This window comes from Rhincodon typus, chromosome 7 (assembly GCF_021869965.1).
Source record: "Rhincodon typus isolate 14 chromosome 7, sRhiTyp1.1, whole genome shotgun sequence".
NCBI classification, from domain to species: Eukaryota; Metazoa; Chordata; class Chondrichthyes; order Orectolobiformes; family Rhincodontidae; genus Rhincodon; species Rhincodon typus.
In genome coordinates, this window is record NC_063338.1 from 23,247,744 (window position 1) to 23,273,547 (window position 25,804).

Below are 25,804 nucleotides of genomic sequence, written 5' to 3' on the forward strand. Positions count from 1 at the left end.
CAATGATTGCACATCCATAGGTCTCTGTAGTAGAGATTTTAAAAGATTCATCATCCTCAGAGTGAAAAGAAATTCTCCTCATCCTCGCACTTCATTAACTTGGTGACTCCTGGTGCTATACACTCCAGCCAGAGGAAATATCCTCCCCCATCAAACACTTGCCCAATCTCTCGCCGTTTAAGAAATATTCTGAATTTCTGTTTTTCCCTACCAAAGTGGATAATTTCCCAATTTTCCACATTACATTCATCTGCCATATTCTGGCCAAATCAATCCCCTGAAACCTCTGCATCTTCCTCACTTCTCACGATTCCAACTAGTTTTAGCAAATGTGAAAATATTAAATTTGGTCCCCTCATCCAAATCTTTGATGTAATTTGTCAATAGTTGGGGCTGAAGTGCTGATCCTTGGGGTACCACACTGGTCACAGCCCACCAACTTGAGAATGAGGCATGTAATGCCACATGTAGCACGAAAACGTTTTCTGAAAAAAATCACATCATAATTTATATGGCCTTCCAATACACATATATTGCCAGTCCAGAGGGAGGGCAGTAGCTACACACTAAGGGTTCAATTTACAATGAAAAAACAAAAAAATCTGACAAATCTATCCTGGGATGAATTTAAATTAAGAATTAATTAAGAATTGAATTGAAGTATCTTGCAGCACGCATCATCGATTTTTTTAACTATCGAAACAACAAAAACACACGGCATATTTCTGTCATTCAATAAACGGTGATTAATTCTCTTTCTGGTTTTAGGGAGAATGCTTATCATTAATAGCAAGGATAAAGAAACCATAAAGATTTTTAAAAATATATGAATGCAAAATACTGTGGATACTAGAAATCTGACTCAAACACGAAGAAACTGCTGAAGAAACTCAACAGCATCTATGGAGAGGAAAACAGAGTTAACGTTTTGAGTCCAGTATTACTTCATCAGGAGGATTTCTTTTCATTTCGTATCAGGACGAGTCTGATTCTGCAAAGCAACATCTATTGACTATCCCCAACTACCCTAACAATGGTGGTGATGGGGCTATCCTTGAAATGTTGCAGTATGAGTGTTCATGGGTACAGGCTAAGGCAATTCCATAACGATTGGCAAATCCATAATTTTGGCTCAGACACAATGAAGAAACATTGCTGCTTGCCTATGTTAAGATAGCATGTCTCTTCAGTAGAACTTTAGATGAAAAGCATTGTTGGTTTTTTGAAATTTTATTAGAGGTTACGGTGCTTTGGAATCCTATAAAAGTAAGTTTGCAAATTTTACTGCAATACTACTTCTAAGCAGTAATGATTGAAGCTACTGTGAACTGGTCGTGAAAACTGAAATTTATGAGTTCAATGGTAAGAATGCATTACAAATATGAGAATTATAAAACTGTTGTGCTTTGGGACAAAAATGAAAGGCAGTCATGTGATCTATTCAAAATTGACCTAACCACAGACCTGGGCTGTTAAAGATTAAACAAATCCACAGGTTGTTTTGCTGGAAAGAAAATGTTGACATTTGGAAATGGTGGTAGCATCATTTGTACTTAATGTGCTTAGAGTGGTAGTCTCCAGTGTCCCTGGAAGGTGTTGAAAATATGAGGTGTAACTGTCCATTTACTTCCAATCAGCATTTTCTACCATGTTGCAAGGTCCATATAATTCACATTACAGGGGTGGGTTTTGAAAGGAGATATCCTTGAAGCTCATGGACAAAAGCAATCTTCCAGCATCTGACAGTAGGAGAGGGCAGCTAATGGCTGAAAATCCCTTCGGATCACAATGCAGGAATGCCACTGGGAGCTCATGCTCGAACTGCAAAGACCAAGCTCATGAGAATTGGAAATGGAGCTGGAAACATTTGGGGGAGAATCATTAGTAATACCCATCACCCTGAAAAACAACTCTGGGCAAGAAAATGATCAGAAATAGACCCTCAGGAGCCACTTTGGACTCATTCTGGGAAAAACAAAAGTTTGGTGTAAAAATACAGATGTGAACTGCAAGTTCTATTCTGTAGTTTCTTGCCTACAAAAACAATGTTCAGTCAATTGTGCTTTTAATCTGTTTGTTTCAACAACGTTTTAAAACATGAAATCTTGCTGTGGTCATCCTCACAGCTATTAACTGGACATTTGTGGGTTTTTTTTTTTAAAAAGTTACCATCTTGACAGGAATTGCAAAAGGTGCCACTTGTGAGGTAATGATAGTAATAGCACATACTGAAAGCAGGTTCTTACCTAAAATGTGGGTCAGGTTTTAGAAATGGATAGAAATGCTTTATCGTTATGTCAGCAATTAAAGTAAACATTCAATATTAAAATAAGATAACGTACCACACAGGAAGCTTCATACTGTTTTCCCAGCTTTGGTCTTAGAAAGGCACTGTAAGATAACAAACAAAAATGGTACTGTTTAAACTGCAGTGCAACTTGCTTTAAACAATTTCCGGATTAAGCACATTAACAGCTTAATATGCAGTTCTATTTTCACATATCATCTATTTAGCTCCTCCAAAATTACAGAAAACATAAATAACTTAATAGGAAAGAGTGCCTTTATCAGTATGACATTAAAAATATAAATTACAAACTTTAACACCCCTTTGTTTTCTTTATTTCTAACGTTCTGATATATGTTGGTTTATAAAGAAATTATTTTTTAATTAAAAGACCAAAAACACTGGTTTGAATGAGTGATCCCGTTAACGACAAAACTGATTTGATTAAAGTACACAACTGAACAGGGCCAAAAAAATCTCGAGCAAATGACAGCACTTCTGCAGATGGTAATTTAGTTCTCTCACAGCAGCAGGATAAAGGACACTTACTGGGTAGTTTTCTAATACTTAAACAAAAATTCAACAGATCAGAAAAAAGGACTGGAAAACAAAGACTTGAAAAACATTACTCCTTACTTTTATAACTGTTTGAAGGCAGTGGTGCTCTTGCAGAGTCACAAAAACCCAGGTCTGGTAGCAGCTGTTCCTTTTTTAAACTAATTACTTTATGATCTGCCTTCTCTGTTGAAGCACAGATGGTGAGTCAAACTAGCAAACAGATCAGCTGACAATGTCTTATGCTTATTTATCTGATCACAACCATATTTCAACAAAGGACAAAAAATTAAGAGGGACAGAAAATAATAAAACAGAAAAAAATAAATAGTTGGCAAAAGGAGAGATTTGGGTGGGAGGAGGCAGCGATAGAGGGGGAAAACTGATCCTTCTAAACAGGAAGAAAAATGTTGAAAAATATAGAAATAACAAAGGTCACATCCAATTTCTGATCTGCAGCCACAGTACCATAAAATCTTGCACAAGTATGGGAAATGAAACAGTGACTGTACAAAGACAAGGTTTGTGGAATGCACTCTGTTCCTTGATACTCAGAGGATGGCCAACACATCTAGCATCTTGCTATGCATGTCATCAAACTTCTCCTGTATGCTGCCCCATCACAAAGTCTTCAACCGAGACCTCCGCAGCAGAACTCATCTGAAACATCACCTACTGGTGAAATAGAAAACAAACCATCCTTGTCTCCTAACTTGGCTGCCATCCACAGTGGTGTTAAGGCCAGTCAGATCAGCCATGATACTACTGAATGGCAGAACAGGCTTGATGCACTGAAAGCATACTTCTACTCCTGTGAACTTTCATGCCTGCATGACACACCATGTGCTGATCCCAACTCTATACTTGCTTCAAAGATCCATGCCCGTCTCTGTCTGGAATTTACCTATGCCTGAAAGCAGATTAGGGTGTGCTGAGAGCTGAGAAGGAGCATAAAGCAGGAAGAACTATCTTCAATCTTCTCAATGAAATGGATACAATGGAACACATTGCAACAAGCCCACAATACAGAAAGCCAATTATCCCACCTCCTCTGCAAGGCTTAGGAATGTAGGCATCCTTGTAGTTTGCTCCCTGCACTGTGTGCTTCGTGTCCAGAAGAGGGCAGGATATTAGTGATGGCGTGGCACTGTGTTTGGGTGATGTACATGAGATAACCCAAAAGCTAGAGGTACATGGATGCAGCATGAGTGTCAGGATTTTAGGACTGGTAGGTCTATGAGCGTGGGTTGGAGTTTCTGGATGTTAGGTACAAGGCCTGGGTGCTAAGTGGGCAATAAGGGTGCGATGCATTCAGAGGTGTTTGAGTTGCAGTGAGTAGGAGATGCATTCGGTGCTTTTGAACAACATTGAGGCCATCAGACTTCTTATGGGGCTATTTCTAAGTCTTCGGGCATAAACACCAGGAGTTCATCTCCCTTGCCAACACTCTCACTCCCTTCTGAGTGTAGCCTCCTGACCCGATGTAAAAGCCTGTTTTCTCTCCTTTTGCCCACCCCAGAGAGTGGGGTCTCTAATGCTGCATTCATCAGGCTGAAATCCTCTCTCTCTGTGCCCAGTGTTTGATTTAGCAAGTTTTTACATTCCATTAACTTTACTTGATGCAGCTTCTCTTAAAGGAAGACAAGCAAGTCGGTCTATCCTGAAAAAAACATAGGCTGGCATAACTACATGGTATCAGCAAAATGCTGATCAACAAACTGTAATCTTGCCTGGTAAGTGTAGAGACTAGTAATGTCAGAGGCATTGAGGGTGTTCAGCCCCATGAAAGTAGAAGACAGTGATCTTTGTCTGCGAGGGACCGCCAATGGATGAATGAATGAACAACTCAACTGGACTCACTACATAAACACAGTGGTTACAACAGCAGGTCAGAAGCGAGGAATACTGCGGCAAGTAACTCACCTCCTGATTCCTCAAATCCTGCCCACCATCTACAAAGCACAAGTCAGGAGTGTGCTGGAATACTCCCCACTTGCCTGGATGTGTGCAGCCCCAACAACACTCAAGAAGCTTGATACCATCCAGGACAAAGTAGCCTGCTTGATTGGCACTAAATCCACAAACATGCACTCCCTACACCACCACTGCTGAGTAGCAGCAGTGTGTACTATATACAAGATGCACTGCAGAAATTCACCAAGGATCCTCAGACAGCACCTTCCAAACCCATGACCACTTCCATCTAGAAGGAACAGGGCAGCAGATGCATAGGAACACCACCACTTCCAAGTTCTCCTCCAAGCCACTCACCATCCTGACTTGGAAATATATCGCTGTTCCTTCACTTTTGCTAGGTCAAAATCCTGAAATTCCTTCCCTAATGGCATTGTGGGTCAACCCACAGCAGGTGGACTGCAGCGGTTCAAGAAGGCCACTCACCATCACTTCTTCAAGAGCAACTAGGGATGGACAATAAATGCTGGCCAGCCAGCAACACCCACATCCCACAAAATGAACAAATTTTTTAAAAAGCCCCATGTTACAATCATAGTAATAAGGTGGGAGTATCAAACGTGTTTGCTTCTCACTTATGACCACAGTAAAAATGGACAATTCATATTCCATTCGATCATATGATTTTATTATGAGACCTTCATATACTAAAGTGGCTTTTAAAAAAGGACAAATTCTGATCTAAAATGGCTGTTGTGATCACTAGGCCAACGATTGAGACGAGCTTTGTTAAACCCACTGTGAGATTTTCAAAACCCATCTGCCCTGAAATTATAATCTCATCCAAAGTCAGTGAAACCAGACAACTAAGTCAGTATTGATGAATTTGCATCCTGTCTAATTTGCAAGTGTACACTAATTTCACAGATTGGGAGTCAAAAGACCTGCCTGCCAGTTAACCGGATTAGAAAAACAATGAGCAGACTCTGCAATATATAAGTCAACCTATGGCAACAGCTGTTTCTGGGCAACAGAAGCAGAAACAAGGAAAATTGATTTTTAAACTAGAACTGGAAGACACTCTCTCTGCCTCCCTGTCTCGCTCTCTCTCTGTTTCATAACACACACGCTAACACAAATGCAACTGAAAATGCAACCTGGAACAACCACCATTCACTGAGAATTCAGGTTTAGAAATCTTGCCAATGCTGAAGAGGCAAGTAACAGATAAACAGTCTGAACTCGGGCTTAAAATTAACACATTGGCTTTACTAATTGGGGCATGGACACACTGTAGGGACTCTATGATTCTAAGGTGATGCTGAACTTGCACAAGACACTTTTCAGACTACAGCTTGTGTACAGTTCTGGATGCCACATTATAGTAAGGATGTGAACGAATTGGAGACAGTGCAGAAACAGTTTACAAAAATGGTTCCAGTGATGAGGAATTTCAGGTTTGAGGGTTGATTGAAGACCTTGGGACTGTTTCCTTGGAGAGAAGAAGGATAAGAGAAAATCTGACAGAGGTTTTTGAAATCATGAGTAGGCTGGATACAGTGTTTAGGGAGAAACTGATCCTGCTTGTAAAAGGATCATGAAGAAGACGGTGTAGATTAAAAGTGACCTGCAAAAGAAGCAAGGGTGAAGTGGGGAACAATTTTTTTTCACTCAACAAGTAGTTAGGAAATAGAGTGCACTGCCTGGAGCTGTTATGGAGGCAGGTTCAATTCAGGCACTCAAGAGGGCATTGAATATTAAGGTAAAAATAATGTGCAAGGGTATAGAATAAAGCAGGATATTGCCACTGATTAATGCTGCTCCTTTAACAAGTCAGTGTAAGAAGTACAAGCCAAATGGCCTTCTTCCACACTGTAACACTTCTGTGATTCTGTGACCTCAAAGACTTGATCTTCATGATAGAACCCTTTTTCTGCCCAACACTCTATTTTAACATATTTTAAATCCCATCAACTTTATTCAATGCAGATTCCCTTCAGAATATGGTTTCTACCTTTGTGTTTGCACAGACACACCCCACTTCTTTTTAAGCTGACTACCTGGTTGGTGCATACATTTGATTTCACATTTTGATCACTTTTCTCTCAGGGTCAGTAAGCAATAAAGTTCCTCTTTTTTTCACCCAAGGACACCTTTAAATGGCTCCTTCATTTTGAGCAAAAAACTGAAAGAGCTGCTTTTTCTGAAGAAAGGTCACTTGACCTGAAACGATAATTGTGCTTTCTCTCCACACATGCTGCCAGAGTGACTGAGTTTTTCCAGCAAATTTGGCTTTTGTTCCTTAATTTTGACATTGTTAGCTAGGTTTTAAATGAATTGTGACAGGTGTTTGCTAAAAAGCAAAGAAAAAATATTTGTTACAATCGAATGAGAGAGGTTTAAAGTTGGCCAATTCCCCCTCTTCACCTAGTTGCAATGCCCACCTCCAACAGAAATAGCACAGGCAAGTCACAAATTGCAAACACATGCCCAAATAAATGGGGCAGATGAATTCTGAGGCACACTGATTCTTGACTTGTACTTTTAATACATAACAATATTGTCATAGAGCTAGAGGGCCATAGGGCTGTTATCTCATTACAGAGAGATGACTGGTGGTGGTTTAACCTGACCGTCAGCATGCCTCAGGCGAGAAAGATTGAGAAGGTGGGACCTTCATTGTGGCCTCAGCTGGTGCAGGAATTGACCCTGCACTATTGGCATAACTCAGGCAATTATTGGCTGGCTGATCCCCGCTTCCTGGATTCATGCAAATATATAATAGTCAAATTTTTAAAAAAGAACTAAATCAAAGGGGGTGTCTTCTCAATTTACTTTTGCATCCACTAAAGGTTATTTTAATGCAATTATAGACTAAATTGTCAGGGTTAGGAGGCTAAGCTACTCTTAAAAAAGTGGGTTTCCAAAGTCTGAGAATTTACCACAATGGTTTAATAGAGTTTTACAGTATGGAAATAGACTCTTCAGTCCCACTCATCCACACCAACCAGATATCCTGAATTAATTAGTCCCATTTGCCAGCATTTGGCCCATGTCCCTCTAAACCCTTCCTATTCAAATACCCATCCAGATGCCTTTCAATTGTTGCAATTGTAATCATTTTAGCTCTTGCGAACACTGGTGAATCTTCAATTCAAACAGGTATGTTCCTCTGATAATGGATTGCTATCAGGAAATGTAGATAGATAGACATGGAAAATAGAAAAATAAGTTATCAAATTGATCATTCTTGCTTCCCAGAATGAGCTTGAGAACGGCATCAAAAAAAAAGCACGACAGTCAATCACCCACTCATTGTTCTTGATTCTTTCAGAAAACTAGAAGAAAACAAATGCCCAAGTTTTTTTTTTAAATCTCCCCTTTCCCCCCACAACCTAACAAAACAAAGAAGTGTGGGCTAGAACTTATGTTGATTGGGAGAATATTTTAACTTGAATTTAATTAGCAGCTAAATATACCCATATTACAAGCAGTTCAAAATAGACAGTAACAGATTCAGCATCAGTAGAAATATCATATGCTCAGTAAACATGGTAGGTTTGTATCCAACATGATTTGAAGAAACACTGGCATTATTAATGCTGCTCCTTCATAAATTTCAACACAAATCATTCTCACTCAATCAGCGAGACTTTTCACTATGAAGAGGAAATAGAAGCTACTAATTGGGTTCTGCTTTTACCTGCATGATTATCCAACAATCTACTTACTGTTTACAAACAATGCACTTCAATTTATACCTTGGTAGCTCAGAAACCATGGTTTCATGTACATTAGACCATAAGGCATAGGTGCAGAAGTAGGCTATTCACCCCATCAAGGCTGCTATTCAATGATCTGATAATCCTCAATTCCATTTTCCTCAATTCTATCACTGATTAAACATTTGCATATCTCAGCCTTCAATAATCTTAATGACCAAGCCTTGACAGCCCTCTGTGGTCATGAATTTCATACAATCACAGCCATCTGAGTGAAGAAATTCCTCATCTGTCTTAAATGGGTGACTCCTTACATTCAGACTGGGTCACCCAGTCCTCGACTGTCTGACAAGGGGAAACAATCTCTCCACATCTATCCTGTCAAGCCCTCTAAGAATTTTGCATGTTTCAATAAGGTTGTCTCTCATTCTTCTAAACGCCACTGCGTAAACCCTGAGCTATTCAACTCCTCCTCCTAAGAAAATCCTTCCATTCCCAGGATCAACTTAGTGAACCTGCTCTGGACTGCCTCCAGCACTAGTTTATCTTCCCTTAGATAAGAAGACAAAAGCTATTCACAATATTCTGGGATAACACAAAAAAAAACTGTGGATGCAGGGAATCAGAAACAACACCAGAAATTGTTGGAGAAACACAGCAGATCTAGCAGTAGCAGTGGAGAGAAAGCAGAATTAATGCTTCACATCCAGTGACCCTTCTTCAGAGGCTGAAAATAGCCCTTTTATCCCAATTCTCTGTCTTGTATCGGTTAGCCAATTTCCACTGCTAAAATACTACCCCAACATGATGGGTGTTAGCTTATTAAGTCGCTTTATTTGTCTTTTGGAAACTGAAATATATCTACTGTTCGAGTTTGTCTGTCCTGTTTGTCAGCTCCTCAAAAAAAATCTAATAATTTGCCATGCAAGATTTCTGCTTCATGAAACCAAGTTCGCTCTGATTATGTTCTGCATTTCTAAATGCTTTGCTGTTAGATCCTTTGCAATACTCTTAACATTTTCCCAATGACAGGCCTACAGTTATCTTTTGGTTGGTTTCTCTCCCTTTTTGAACAAATGTATTGCGTTAGCAGTTTTCAAAACCTCTGGGATATTTCTAGAATTTGAGAATTCCTGAAAGATTACTGCCATTGCATCCAGTATCCTTGTAGCCACTTCCTCTAATATGCTATGATGCTACTCATCTGACTTACCAGTCTTTAGCACCATCAGTTTCTCTAGCATGTTTTCTCTTGTGGTAGTTATTGTACTTATTTCATCCCCACCTCCTTTTGCCCCTGATTATTTAATATTTTTAGAATGCTGTTATTACTTTCTACCATAAAAAACTGATGCAAAATATTTATTCAACTCCTCTGCCATTTCCTGATTCCCCATTATTATTTCCACAGCCTCATTTTCTGAAGGCCCTAATTCACTTGGCTTCTCTCTTCGTTTAATGTATCTAGAGAAGTTCTCACTGTCTGTTTTCATATTACTTCCTGGTTTGCCCTCACAGTTTGTTTTCTCCCCCATTTTATTTGGTCATCTTTTGTTGACTTTTAAATTTATATTTTTCCCAAGCCTCTAATAATCAATGTCACATTGTACATTTTTTCCTTTTCAATTTGATGCTATCTTTAACTACCCTGGTTAACCATGATCAGTTTATCCCTTTCCTTGAATCTCTCGTTCTCGCTGCCATATAACTCTGTTGTGCATCATCAATTACCATTCTTCAAAAGCCATTTTTTCTGCTAAATCCGTTTCACATTCAACCCTCATTCCTTTGTATTTATGCTTACTTAAGTTTGGCACAGTTGCTTCTGACCCAAGTTTGCCATACTCAAACTGAATGCTAAATTCTTTCATCTTAGGGTCACTGTTCCCTGGGAAATATTTCACTCCAAGGTCATTATAGAAACATTATGTAAAATAACCTGTGAACACTATGATTCAAACAACTGGCAGGCCTGTTGGACTCACAAAGCATTAGATGTAAATTCAAAAGTTGACCACACACATCTTTCAAGACCTATAAACTGATTGCAAAACATGAATATTTTCCATCATTTTTCATAACATCACTAACATAATTTGTACAAGTTGTCCAAATGTAATGGCTGTACTAGTGTATCCATTTCCAGAAATATTTTCTTAACAGTTTGTAATTATTGCACATCAAGGTTATCAGTAAATTGAAATGGTGAGGAGAGTAGAATATTGCAAGGGGAGATTGCTGGAAACATAATATGCAACTGAGCAAATAGTATCCTTTTTATTTATATTTTTGTGATATAAGCATTCTATATCAGAAACACAGCAAAATAGTTTCAAAAAAACAAATTCTTCAAAATAATTTGTCATTGTTTTTTCAATTCTTCCTACACAGTGATAATTTGCAGCCTAGTTGATCATGTGACATGTGATCACATAAAATTTGCTTACCATTTGCCAATTGTAATGCATTTACCTTAACTGAATATGTCAATATCATCTGCTGCTACTCTTGCCAGCTCTGTTGTCATTGCATGTCATGCTCCCCTATCTTGTGCCAAACTCACACAGCCACTATAACTAGGCTATAACCATGGTGTGATATGTGTCACACAACCATGTCTAGATTGATCCCTTTTTCTGCTGCATCTGGAAGAGATTTCCCTTATATGTAAGATCTAATCAAATGGTCGACATACTGATATTTTATTTTCTTGATGTTGCTTTTTAAAGTTCCTATTATTCTTGGAATTTCAAGCTGCTTGTCTCTTGTCTTCAGTTATCACATTTCAGAAGCCTCTATTTTCTTCCACAGATCTTTAATTGTTTCCCAAATTTATGTGGAAAAGAAGAAAGTGGATAAAATATAGAATCCTCAGATTGTTTTTTTCCTCCCTAGAAGCTTGTATGTATTTGCTGTTAACACATTGTTCATCTTGCCATAACTACTTCCATCTATCTTATCCTTTTAACTTTTGCAAACATTTGCCATCTTCTTTTGATTCTGCAACGAGTGCTATGCAGTCAGCACACCACCATTTTGCTACGTTCTTGCCTCCAGTTTTTAAGCCTAGATATAGATTGAATTTTCTGAATGTGATCAGCATACAATAATACTAAGCCATTGACGATATATTAGAAATTTGTTTTATACTAAAATAACAAAATTTTCAAGTCGAAGAAAAAAAATAGATTTACAAATAATCTTTAAATTAGAATTATTTCTGTGAGTTTTTTTACAGCATTAACCACAATGAAAAGCAATGAGAATCTTTGATTTAACCAAAACATTTTTGTTATAAATAACTTGTAAAGTTTTGTGCAATTTTATAATACCGAGGAAATTATAAAAAAGAATGGTTAAACCAAAACCAAATCTAATTCATCTCTCACAATGAAACACTTTTCTGTATAAAAGATAATAGCCCAGATTCTGTTGCGATAATAACCACAAGGCTGGCAGTGTTCCCTACTGTTGCTGGTTATAACTACGATCAACTTCTGTGATTCATAAATGCACAGTTAAATGTAAAAATCTGCAAGTTGCTATCAGAAGTACTCTGGTCCTGTAAAGGTTGAGCTGTTGCAGTCATCACAGATGCAATCAACATTGAAATATTGTTAAGGCTTGAAGTTATAGTAATAACCCTGTACTTCTATATTGTCTCACACAGAAGATCAGCGACAAACACTTCAATCAGGTGGAGCTGAACGTTTAAACAGTGTGGTAATTGTTAACTACAGTTGGACATGCTATTTTATATATGAGGCAGTAAGACTTGTAAATAAATAAAACACTACACTTTTTAAAAGAATTTATATACAAATATAAAGCTCTCTTCTGTCATTTAAATTTCACCCTTAATCCCATGCTTGTAACCCAGCCTTAGCTTTATATACAATCATTTAAATATAAGTTGTCTTTCACGCATGTTGGCCTAGTGCCTCTTCGTCTATGAAGAATCTTCAATCTGATTGATTAATCTGTCTTCCTATGGGTTACCTTTTCTCAGACTAAACATATCTACTCTTAAGGAAAAGCTGGAATCAAACTGACGTAATTGAAGAGGAAGTGTTCAATCTAGAGTCTAGTAAAGCATTATGGACAGATTTTCTTAATAAGAATAGCAATTCACATCCTTTTTTGCTGATCACAACATTTAGACTATCTATAGTGTGTATCACAAGCCAACATTAACTCTCCCTTACTTCAGTTTGTGTTGCCTGCTCCATCTGCCTCAATTGTTTCAGCCTCTCTCCCATCTTCCCATTCAATTTGTTTCTCTCCCTCCCTCATTCTCTGTGTTGCTCTCCTACCTCTCACTCCCACTCTCATTTCAAATTTCTCCCTCTGTCTCCCCAGACTTTGTTTATTATTCACTTACCCCTGTTCTTCTAATATGTTCCCTCTCTCAGGTCACTTTGTATATTTTTCTCCCCCCTCCCAGCTTGTGTTTCTCTCCCCAATCTGTTTTTCCTTCTTGTTTTTTATCCGAGTGTATTTTGCATTTTCTTCCTCCCTCCCTCAGATTTGCCTTCCTTGTTTGTTTCTCCAATCCCAGTATACCTTCCTCTGTTCCTGTCAATTTGTATTTCTCCCCCTCTCTCCCTCCCTTTTTATATCTTTCACTCACCGTCCCTCCCCAGTTTGTGCTTCGCATTCTTCACATCCACATTGGGGAGGTGGTGGCTGAGTAGTATTATGGCTGGACTGATAATCCAGAGACCCAGATAACATTCTGAGGACCTAGGTTCAAATTCTGCCATGGCAGATGGTGGAACTTGAATTCAATAAAATATCTGGAATTAAGAATCTAATGATAACCATGAATCCATCAACGATTGTCAGAAAAACCCATCTGGTCCATTAATATTGTTTAGGGAAGGAAACAGCCCTCCTTACCTTGGCTGGCCTATATGTGACTCCAGACCCACAGCAAAGTGGTTGACTCTCAACTGCCCTCTGGGCAATTAGGGATGGGCAATAAATGCTGCCTAGCCAGCGATGCCCTCATTCCGTGAATGAATAAAGAAAAAAGGGGTGGGGAATTGTCTCAGTCAGGTTGTCATTCTCTCCTTACCAACTCTCTCTCATTGGTTCTATGACTTGGCGTCTTTCCCTTTCTCCTCTCCAGTTTATATTTCTCTCTCCCATCCCCTCTGTACCTCTCCCTTCCCTAATTTGTGTTGCTGCATTTTTTCTCTCCCTCACTTAGTTTACCTGCCTGGTCTTGGACATTTCAGAGACTTACATCAAAACATAGAGCAATCTACAGAATTGACAACAAAACAACAAAACTCTAAATGTGGAGGGGCTAACAAGGCTCAGACAACAGCGTTCAGCGTTACAGATATTCTGGTTAAGATGCTTATCTCTGAAAGCTTCATGATTATTTCCAATATACACTGGGTTTGAACCCACACACCATAGCGAATCAGCAAGGGAATTGAAAAGGTTAGTTAATCTCTATTTAATGATTCATCAATGGGCAAGGTTTTAACCCATTTAAAAATTATTGTCTTAGAGTTAAAATCAGGCCCCTTGATGGATTTTTAATTTGATGCAAGGATCTGTTAGGACCTGAAATGCATTTCCTGATGAAGGAATAGACAGATTTGATAATAACATTCAAAAACCATAGGTCTTTCCAAGTGCTAACCCAGACCCAATGGGCTGAATGGTCTCCTTCCAGGTTGTTTTCACAGATGACAGGTATCATATTGATAAAGATGCACTGTGAAAGGTCCCTATTAACCACCAGCTCTTCATCCGTTTAACCCGGGGGTCGCGCCGGCCTTCGCTGCCTGTTCAATCCCGGGAGGTGCTGATGGAGAATAGGGAGGCCCCAGCGGGCCACCCCGGACTTTATTTATTCGTTGCCCGCGGCTGTCCTCACCTGGTCTGCCTCCACAGGAAGGTTTGGATGGGGAGAGGGATGCCCCGGCCGCACTCTCGCTCTGCATCCTCGGAGCTCTTGCGCTTCACCATGCCGCTGTGCAGCCCGCCTCCCTTCGCTTGAAGCTGGGCGGCTGGAGCAGGCTCGGTGCCCCTCGGGCTTCAGCACCAGGGCAGGAGCGGACAGCGCCCGCCCGTCCTCCTGTCAATCAATCAGCCCGGGGGCAGGACTGCTAAAGGTCACTCCAAATCCAGCAATCTACTGTGACCTGGAGAGAAAGCAACCTGCGGTTTGCACAAATGCATTGAATGGTGTTCAGAACAACAAAAACAAACAAACAAACAAAAAAAATCCGGAGTGAGCTGTGGCTCTATGCAATAAAAAAAAGCCAGACTCTCCACGGAATGACCATTCATGGATATGCTTCTCAAATGCGTCACACAGTGAGATACGCAGAGCGCAGAGATAATAAATACCATACAATGAGGTCACCAGTTTGTAGCTGCTGACTTGCTGGCATATTATTTCCACTGATGTACAATAACATTTTTTTTGTTGTGGTGCTGTTTTCCTTTTGTGTTTTCTTCTTGAAGTCGGGGAAAGTTAGAGTTACGGGGGAATGCAAGACCAAACAGGGGGGAAAAAAGGAGTTGAAAAGCATTATTCTATTAACATGCAGTTAACTATTAAGTAGACACCTGTGGTAATTAAATAACACAGCAAGTCAGATCAGATAATTTAAGTTGTTTTACGTCCATATCTAAAATTGTTGGGGAGCTCCTAAACATTTTACAGTATTTGGAATGAAAGAGGGGACAGAATGATCACTAAAGTATTTTAGAGGACAGGTATCTCTCATTCCTTCAGGTGATGATGCTAACAAAATACTATAATATTATAGAGTGTGTTTCACATTTAGACCAAGGATGAAATACATCACGTTAGGTTTTGTGTCATGGTGGTAGTGGCCAGGGGTTCTGGATTCAACTCTAATTTGCCCTGCAGTTGTATCATGATGTGTTCCACAGGTTGCTTAAAATAACTAAAATATATCAAGTTGATCATGATGCAAAATACTGTAGAAGGACTAACTTACAATCCAGACTATCACAGGGATGTAGCATGGAGTACAGGTAACATGCAGCGATAATAAAACTGTTAGGTTTTGAAATCTGTCACAGTGACCCAGATCAGCATCTATTAGGTAGGAATTGCAATTCAGGCATGTCCTGGTGTTGTGATCCTGCCTGTTGCCTGGCAGTGACCTGACTGCACAGTCTATTTTCATTGTGGCTGGGGTCAGGACCCCTTACACCTGAATCAGGGCAGAAATGGGAACAAAGAAGGATGGAAGCTGAAAAGCACGGATTGGAAGGCCTGCCTCAATTGCTGGGACATCAACCCAGCTCTGTGCATGAGTGTAATGTACCTTAAAACCTTAACCTCAACTCCCTCACCCACTCTCATCTGCTTCCACCTTCCCACATACATTTCCCTCCAAATGCATCCTCTCCCCTCCCTTTCCCTCAGGTCCTCTCAACCTTATATCCACACATACCTCCAAAATACCTCATTCCACATTTACCACCATTTCTCCCATGTCCCCTTTATCCACCCAACCCATGCTTAAATTCACTATGGAGACAACTCACGTGTCCTATAATAAAATTGGGAAGTTCCAAAATGTCTGTGAAACTGTGAACATCAACATTCAATCAGTGTGCATTTTCATAGGAACTCATAAAGGATATTCAAACTTAAGTTCAAAGAAAAATTCTTTAGATGGTTATAAAACAGTCATAGTACACAAATAGACAGAAACCTCTTTTCCACCAGAACAAAACTTTCAGTCTGCTGGACAATTATATCAACAACAACTGTTGAGTTGACCAGATTACTGAGGGTAGGAGCTCAGTTAAACTTTCATTATCAGATTCCATTGCATAATTATGACAGTAAAGTCTCCAGCGCTAAATGCATTTATGTCTTTCAAGCAGTGGAACATGTAGCCATCTGTAGCATTATTTCAAAGTCCAAAGAAAAAAAACTGATCTGCCAATCAATTTTAAGGTCAAAGAACTGACACAGCAAAAGCTAACACAATCTAACACATCTAAAGACTCATCCACATTCAAAATGTTGGCACATATAGTGGACATTATCTTTTCTAAACAAAGCCCTATCAAAAATCATTGCATTAAGAACATATTAAACTCATTCTTCACCATTATATTAATATGAATTATGCATCAGCATTTCAATTTACCCATCCCTAGGTTCCCACTTAGAGAGATTTCCCTTTTAGTTATTATGATGATTATGGTAATCAGATAGCATAAACAGCAACTCTTATCAAATTGGGTTTGACTCAATGAAAATTGTTGGGGAGTGAGGTAAGGGCATTCTAAAATGAAACCTACTGCACTGGAGATACGTCTTTGCCCACATGTTTAAATGTTTCTATCCCATGACGGAAATGGGACAGAAATCCAGGGATCAGTTCCAATCACCACCTCCTCTAACATGAATGAATGCATGAAAATCCACCCCAATCTTGTGCTCCAAACACATGATTGCAAGTTAATTACATTTCAAAGTGTGCTTGCATTTAAGTTAAAAAAATACACTACACCTGCCAAGGCAAAGGGGAGAATTAATAATGACTCTTCACTGAAGAGTTATCCGAAATCCCTGGAGAGAAAAAATGTATGTTTAAAAATACTGCACATTCTCAAATGCTGAAATTGAAAAAAAAAGAAAGACTGAAAGCTAAAAATATTCAGTAGTTTAAACAGCACGTCTTCGGAAACAGAAACCATGGTCATCTCTACGGATTGGGGGAAATCACAGATGAATAGCATTTTAAAAGGAACAGAACATGGAAATTGAGGATGTAAGAAGCTATACTATTTTTGACTAACTTAATATTTTTACAAAATTCTTTGAGATTTGCAAAGGCTATTCAACACAGATGAGGCGTGAAGCATTAATAGTTCAGATAAAAGGCAAAGTGGTCTTAGCTTTAGCCAGTTGAAAGAAAGCAGGCTTTCTTTCAATATATGAACAAATAAGATCATTGGACTGGAATAAATAACAATCCCTTTAGGTCATGGAATATTTGGCTCAGGTAACACTAAGTTCCTAAATAGGATTAAAATTAATTGTGAGCCATACTCCAAAGCTGTGTTTTTTTTTGATTGAAGTTATGTACTTAGATAAATGCTATGTTTTGATAATCTGATAAGAAATGGAAATGGACACAACCAAATTTTCTATTCTAGGGGATTATTAAACTCTACCAGAGAGATTTGTTTTATTCAATACTTGTAAATTTTACATGGTGGCTATATCATAACTGATGTTGTTGAAGTGTCAGGACTTGTAGTCTTCTGATACACAATCTTGATTGGCCAGTAAGTGGGCTGATTGGTAGATGTGATAGTAAGAAGTGCCGATGCTGGTGTCTGAGATAACACAGTGTGGAGCTGGAGGAACACAGCAGGCCAGACAGCATCAGAGGAGCAGGAAAGCTGACATTTCGGGTCGGGACCCTTCTTCAGAAATGGGGGAGGGGGAAGGGGGCTCTGAAATAGAGAGAGAGAGGGGAGGGGTGGGGCTGGGGAAGATAGGTGGAATGGTGATCGGTGAGTGCAGGTGTGCTGTGGTGGGGATTGGTCAGTGAGGTGGGAGGAGCAGATAGGTGGGAGAGAAGACGGTCAGGTCAGAGTAAAATTGTAAGTTGAGGTTGTGGATTCTGCGAACCTATCTAGGAATGATTAATTCTACAGTTGAAACAACATTTGGAGATATTTTTGTAACTGAAGGTGGATTCTGATTGGACGATATGATCTTGTCAACAAACTGTATCCACCTACCTTGGAAAGGATGGTATAAAATTTGTTGTAAAGAATGATAGTGGTCTGCTTGGTCAGCTTCTGAAGTGTACAATTAAAGAAACATGACTATCCACCCGGTGATCTTTAGTAAAGCTGCTAGCAACATATTCGTCATTAATACGTGCAATAAATTTTGAATGAGTGTACTTGTTTTTAACTGGTATCTAACCTTAGTGTTAATACTAGATTTAAAATCTTGAATGTTATCTCATTAATTCTTATAAATCTTATATGTCAAGGCTAGAAAGGTGTCTTACAAAGGGAGTACTCATGTGTACACTGGGAAAGAAATAGAAAACCCTATGAAGTGCTTGGGAGATGGCTAAATACCAAGTGCTAAATTAAAAAAAAAAAAAATACATGCATGAAATGTAGTGAGTGAGCTAAAGGACAATAGAAAAGGAAGCACATTAAACTAGCAAGGTAGAGCAGACACCAATGGCTGTAGAGTCTGATTAAGGAGAAAGAAAGCAGCTTGAAACTAATCATCCCATCAAAACTGTTCTACCCATTACCTTCTATTCATTCATAGAATGAAGAGCAAACCTACCCACATTGCCAGTTTGACCTAGAATAAGCATATCTAGTATGTCGTCCCAGAGGTTGGTTCTGAAATACATAGAAAGATCAAACGTGCAAAAATAAAGGGCTACTATCCCAAACAAGACTAACAGTTTGCATTTAAATATCATCTTTGATGTAGTAAGACTCCTCAAAATGTTTCACAAAAGCATTACAAAACAATATTTATCAAGAAAACACATAGGAATAGATTAAGCCAATTGACATTCGTGATCACCATGCACAATGAATATCGGTTGACATAATTTGGTTAGCCCCTTTTTAATTTGTATGATTCAAGTAGATCAAATAGGGTTGGTTACAGGTCAGCCTATTACAGGTTATTATCGAAATTTCCTTGGAGTTACTAAAAATAAATTAAGATCACAAGATTAGAACAGATACATACAAGATAAAAAATGAAAATTATAAAATGGAAATCCCAATAAGTTTCTGTGGCATACCATCAGAGCCCATTGCTTGAGTTCCTTACTCCTGCAGCTAAGAGGTCATCATAAAATCAGATGCATTAAACTGTAATAGCTTCTGTAGATGAATGAATGGTGTTTTTGCATATCAGTAGTCTCTTCAGTACAGGTAGATTTTAGGAGAGAGAGAAAATTCTTGGTCTTTTGTTCTTTATGCAAGTCACTTTTAGGAGCCCAGTAATTTACAACAGACCACCAGCTGTTTCAAGATTTCTCTCTCTTTTCCTCAGTATTTCATTGCCAAGTGAATTGTTTCTTTTGGATGATTCAAAGATGGATTCTCTCTTTGTCCTGGCAGTTTGACTTCTTGAACGATTCTTAGGTTGCAATCCAAGGTGCCTTCTGTTATCAAGTGGCCTAAGCAAAAACTAAGACATGTTCCATTTGAGTCATTGACATTCCAGAAACAGCTCTTCTCCCATTGTGGCTCTGAAATAATGTCCAGAACAAAAGCTAATTTACATTGTCACAATGAGTCAGGAATAAAGCTCGTGTCACCTGGCCAAGAGTTGTTACGTCAGGGAATGTCTCTCTGTAAACGAAGTAGACTTTGCAGTTGTGTAGTCAGGTGACTTGTCGCAATCACACTTTAAGCTCTTTTCTTTCAAAAAATTAGAAGCCTTTAAATACTTCTTTCCCTAAAAAATGGCATACCATAACTACATAATCATAACATGACCAAAGGTTTGATAAGAGGAAGACGTTCAAAATGATTCTGCCATTTGTTTGATCTTTCTAATCTGTAACAGACCTTTCTTACGTTCTTTCCTCCACTACATCCCCTTTCCCCTCACTTGCAGTTGCTTTAAACCTGTTATGTCACTAACATTTTCTAGTTCTGATGAAATATCATAGAACTGAAATATTAACTCTATTCATCTTTCCACAATTGCAACATGGCTTGCTGAATATTTAACCAAGTTATTTTTATATTTCAGGTTTCCAGGAACAGCAGTTTTTGCCACTAGTATAGGTTGGGAAACCTGGTTGGCATGGGCGAGTTGGACCAAAGGATCTATTTCTGTGATGTATGACTCTATGACTGTGTTGCAGTGAAGCATCCCATTCTGATTAAAGGAAAAGCATGGAAGGCAAGGCATGATAATGCTAGGTGTAAATTAAGTGCAAGGCTATTCACTGAATAAGAGAGATGCAATGGGCATCAAAGCTTAGCAGTTCTGCAGAGTTTGTTACATTTCTTCCTGAAACAGGATGCCCAACGCAAATCTATTGTACCAGCCTTCTCCATTGCCCCTGTCTAATTTGATATGGCACCTCCTTATTGTTCCTTGTTTGCTTGATGAAAGTCTACATGGCTACATCAGAGAATGAAGGGGCTCCAGGTCAGTTTTCTGTGGCCTGTTATTGCTTTCCATGAATCACCATTGAGAAGTGCTTCACTTCTTGTAGAAGGTGTATTTCTGTCTTTCGGTAGTGGGCACCCTGCTGAATTATTGACTCTTCCAAACAGTGAACAACCTAATTCAATGGTATTATAATGTTATAATGTGTGAAAGCAAAGCCGAGAGAAAGAGAAGAAAGGGTAGACAGGCAAAGGGATTGTCAATAGTAAGCAGTGAGGAAACTTGACAGGTGATAATGGGAGATAGTAGGAACTGCAGATGCTGGTGAATCCGAGACATCAAGGTGCAGAGCTGGATGAACACAGCAGGCCAAGCAGCATCATAGGAGCAGAGAGGCTGACGTTTCGGGCCTAGACCCTTGAGCTGGGTACAGTTGAAAATAGGTTGGCTGTGCTGAAAGCAAATCATTTCGTAACATGACCTGGGGTTGTGGAGGTGGATAACAAACATGGAGGAAGGTGTTCATAATCTGAAATTATCAAACTCATAGTTGAGTCCTGAAGGCTGTAATGTGTTTGGGCAGAAGGTAAAGCATTGTTTGTTCAGTTTACATTACGCTTCACTGGAGCACTAACGCAGGCTTGAGACAGAAGTGTTGGCCAGGGAACATGGTTGAAATTGCAGGCAACAGGAAACTCAGTGTCATTTTTGTGGACGGAATGTAGGTGTTCTACAAAGCACTCACCCAGTCTGCACTTCGCTTCCCCAATGAAGGGACCACATTGTGAGCAGCGAATACAGTAGGTTAGATTGAGCAAAGTGCGGGTAAAGTGCTGTTTCACCTGGAAGGTGTGTTTGGGGCCTTGGATAGTAAGGACGGATGAAGTAAAGGGCAAGTGTTACACCTTCTGAAATTGCATGGGAAGATGCCAAATGGCTGTGGGAAGTGTTGGGAGTGGACTAAGGTATCCAGAAGGCAAGGTCTGTGTGGAATGTTGACAAGGAAAGGGAGGAAAACATATGTCTGGTGGTGACATCCCACTGGAGATGGCAGAAATCGCAGCTTATGTGGAAACTGGTGGGGTGGAAAGTGAGGATGGTGTGTGTGTGTGTGTGTGTGTGTTGGGGCAAGGGAGGAGGGGAAGGGACCCTATTGTTTTGTGGGGTGGAATGGAAGGAATGAGGGCAGACGTGGGGGAAATGGATTGGACATGTCTAAGGACCCTGTCAATAACAGTAGTGGGGAATCCTTGGTTGAGGAAAAAGGTGGACATGTCTGAGGTCTCACTGCAGCAGGTGGCTGGATTAGAACAGATGCGACAGAGATGGAGAAACTGGGAGAATAGAATTGATTCCTTATAGGAAGCAGAGTCTGAGAATGTATCGTCAAGGTAACTGTGGGAGTCAGTGGGTTTGGAATGGCTATTGGTGACCAGCCAATCCCCAGAAATGGAAACAGATGAAAGAGATTACCTCTCTCTGACTCCTCCCTGTATGGTACATTGCAAATGTTGGAAGTAGATCAAGCAGCAGAAAATAGTTACATCAATACTATTTTTATTCTTTTACTAGCAAATCACCTGCACATTCCCAGTGACTTACACAACTAAGGTGGAAATGGAACCCTTTCAGGCTTCGTTGAGTTCTGCATTTCAACATTGCAAATATGCAGGAAAGAAGATAATTATTTCTTGTATGTCATCCAGGAATATGTAGATCTCTCCAGACATAGCAATATTCAAATCTTGAATACAGTCAACTGAGTTAACATTTATTGAGGAAGGCAAATTTTGTACAAAAGAGAAATGTGGTACTTTCAGCAAAACAGTTTTGAGTGTTCCATTTGGTCTGTAAAGATAGTTAGACTAAGACCACTCGTAAATAAAATAATCAAATGTTTGAGACAGTATCTGTTCGTAGGATTTGAGAGACATGAGAAAAAGGGCTTTGAAATTATGCTCTGGAATATTAGCACAATGATGCTTAAATGCATTTGTCTGAAATTCCTCTCTTTTAGATTAGCAAAGAATTTGCTTTTAATAGATTATCAAATTAGCCCCAGTGGAGGGGATTTTGAGCAAAGCAAAACTGGTTGGAAGAGAGCTGCTAAGGAATTTTCATATAAATGATAACTGATAGCTCTGCAGGAAGAGAGCAATGTTTGCTTTCTTTTTGATTAAAGTCAATTCAGTACTTGTAATAGCAGTTTGGCAGATGTGGTGATGGAGGACCACCTCTGTTGTTGACTCAACAACATAGGACAGAATTCAACAGTGCTACATTAAGGGAGGAACTTTCTGCTGCTTTTGAGTGGCAAGGGCAATGGTGAGAAAATTGAGGAAATGTGGGGAGAATGAAAAAAAATCAGATTTGTGATGTCGACAATTATTTTCTCAATTTTTTCCTTAAGGTTTAAATGTCAAGTTCTGAAGCTCATTCACGAGCAGCAACTACATTATTTCCATGCGTTTGCATCTTATTAAAAGCTAATTTTGCCTCATTACTGTACAGCTCCAAATTCTTCTCTCCTTCCCTGAGAAGCTATATGGTGCCAATTCCTAAAATGAAAGTCAAAGTGGTTACCTGGCAACAGACTGCTCATTGCTTGCTTCTCCAGCCTTTCATCCAGCTCCATCTTCTCTTTTTCCCTGCAGGTTCCATGGACACTGTCCTCTTTCACCCTTCCTCCACACAAGTCGACTTCACCAAACTACCAGCTTTCCAACATCAGGGCTGCTTTCTGACCAACTCACACACCACTTTAGCCCTTCAGGATGACATTTGGGAGCTCTGGGAAACATATGCATGCTTCTGCCAGGTCACGTTGCACAGATGAACACACGTATCTGTGCAGGATGCATGCTTTGTCTCCAGTTATAACTTCAGCGGTCACTTCATAGAATCCCTACAGTGTGGAAACAGGCCCTTCGGCCCAACAAGTCCACTTCAAACCTCAGAGCATCCACCCAGACCCATCCCCCTATAACCCACCTAATCTATACATCCCTGAACACTATGGGCAATTTGGCATGGCCAATCCACCTAACCGGCACATCTTTGGACTGTGGGAGGAAACCGGAGCACCACGCAGACACGGGGAGAATGTGCAAACTCCACACAGACAGTCGCCCAAGGGGAATTGAACCCGGGTCCCTGGCACCGTGAGGCAGCAGTGCTAACCACTGTGCCACCCCACTTGCTTTGCACTTCTTTGGAAACTACCAACCTTTTGTGGCCTGCATTGCTTTTCAGCCCTTCAGTCCCATATTACAGGCTGCCTGTATTTTAGAGCATATGGTCTTCAGTGAGAACTTATGGGGTGCCAACTTCTCCAGCTTTCATTGCCATTAGGTACAAAGGGGACAGGTGACTTGTCATGGGGGCAGCACAGCGGCTCAGTGGTTAGCACTGCTGCCTCATAGTGCCAGGGACCAGGGTTTGATTCCAATTGTTTGTGTGGGGTTTGCATGTTCACCCCGAAGATGGGATGAGTCATTGTTAGTCTCAGTTGGAGCCTACAACTCATTCATGAGAACACAACATTGAAACATTCTCATCTTCACACCAAACTCAACTGTGCAACAAGGAGACAAAGTGGCACCAGTTAGAGAGGGTAGTGTAAATTACTGATTTGATCTTCAACAGTATAACTAGTCACATAATGAGACTCAGCTAAGAGTAATTGTATTAATTAAGTGTTCAGTGATTCTGTAATGCTACCCACCTGCCATCAAATTGCCTTCAGTTGTTATCCTTTTTGCAGCCATTTTACATTAGAAATGATGGCCTCAATCACTTTACATACCTGACACTGGAAGACATTTCAGATCTGCCATATTCTCAGACCTAACTGGAAGGATGCAATTCCATGATGTTCAAGGGCATTGAGTTTTGGGAGGGCATGCTATTATGGAGGAGAAATGGCTACACCAGAGCCCAATGTTGCATTGGTTCTGCAGCATACATCTACCTAAGGTTACATAGCTCAGAGCTCCATTTCATGGCATGATATTGATCTCCTTGTGAAGTTGAAGCCTCAATGCCACACTGTGTGAGGCAATAACATGTTGCTTCACTGAGCTTGATGTGAAAGATCAGGAGTACCATTACTAAAATTCTGTACTATTTCTGACACTCTCCACAGATAATCTGCTTGCTCGTCTGAGATGGAACTGGCACTTGGGAGATTCTTTGTGGCCTTGGTGAACATGAGATGATAACAATTACAATGTCATCAACAGGCCCAGCAAGGACAGAAAACTTCAGCAGCTGATACCCAGGGTCCAGAGGAAGAATTAGCAGTTGAAGATCCTCCCAGGAGGTGGGGGAAGAAATGACCAGACCTCGAATTTAATTGCCTTGTTGTCATTGTCTAAACTGTCAGAGAACCAGTGCAGCTGCAGACCAAGGATGTCCCAAGGCCGTTATCAATATGTCATCTGCTAAAGCAAGACTTACGCTAGGAAGGAATAGGTGACAAGTTCATTCTGGTGCTCATGAAGCTCACATCTACCCTGAATATTTGTATCAGCGGCTCTTTCCAAGAAGCAACTGCGGCATCTCCCAACTGTCAGCCCACAAATGCATCTTGGAAATCACAGATGCTACTTTCTGTAAGATTACACCAGTTCCCCTGTGCCCAGGCAAGTCAAGCAGCTTGGTCAGTGATTCTCCACCATCACTAGCTTCCTCCAGACACTGGACTCCACCCACATTGCTTTGAGAACATCGGATCACCAATCTGCAGAGTTCATTGACTGAAAAGGCTTCCGCACCAATGTCCAGCTCATCTGTGAGCATCTATGTCAGATTTTGGATGACTGCGCAGTTATTCTGGGAGTTGCAATATGCACATATATTGGAGAACTCTCATAATCCTGCAACCTTCTAAGTTTCTTGGAACAAATACGGACGGCTTCTGGGAGGTAAAGTCAAACTCCTCCAAACATGGTTGATGCCACCTTTGCAAAATCCTCAGGCTGATGCAGAATAGAGATGCAATGCCACCCATACTTCTACTAGGACCATAGTACAGCAAATCATGCATCTCCTTAAGATGAGGTTTGACTGCCTAGACTGCTCTGGTAGAGCATTGCAGTATAGCCTAGAAAGATGCGTACATCATTGTGGTATATTGTCCCTTTCGCAGCTAGAGATGACAATGTCGGCTGTTGTGTTTGGGGT

At 40.0% G+C, this 25,804-nt stretch overlaps 1 protein-coding gene across 1 annotated transcript in view; it reads right to left on the bottom strand.

Moving 5' to 3' along the window:
• LOC109912343 (unc-80 homolog, NALCN channel complex subunit) overlaps positions 1 to 14,476 on the bottom strand; it is a 244,990-nt gene extending 230,514 nt beyond the window's left edge. The window contains exons 1-2 of the mRNA XM_048599053.1: positions 14,372 to 14,476; positions 2,343 to 2,391 (exon numbers count right to left, since the gene is read on the bottom strand). Of these exons, the coding sequence (XP_048455010.1) occupies positions 2,343 to 2,391; positions 14,372 to 14,463 (141 nt within the window). The 5' untranslated portion in view covers positions 14,464 to 14,476. The remainder of the gene's footprint in view (positions 1 to 2,342; positions 2,392 to 14,371) is intronic.
• Positions 14,477 to 25,804: the final 11,328 nt, after the last annotated feature.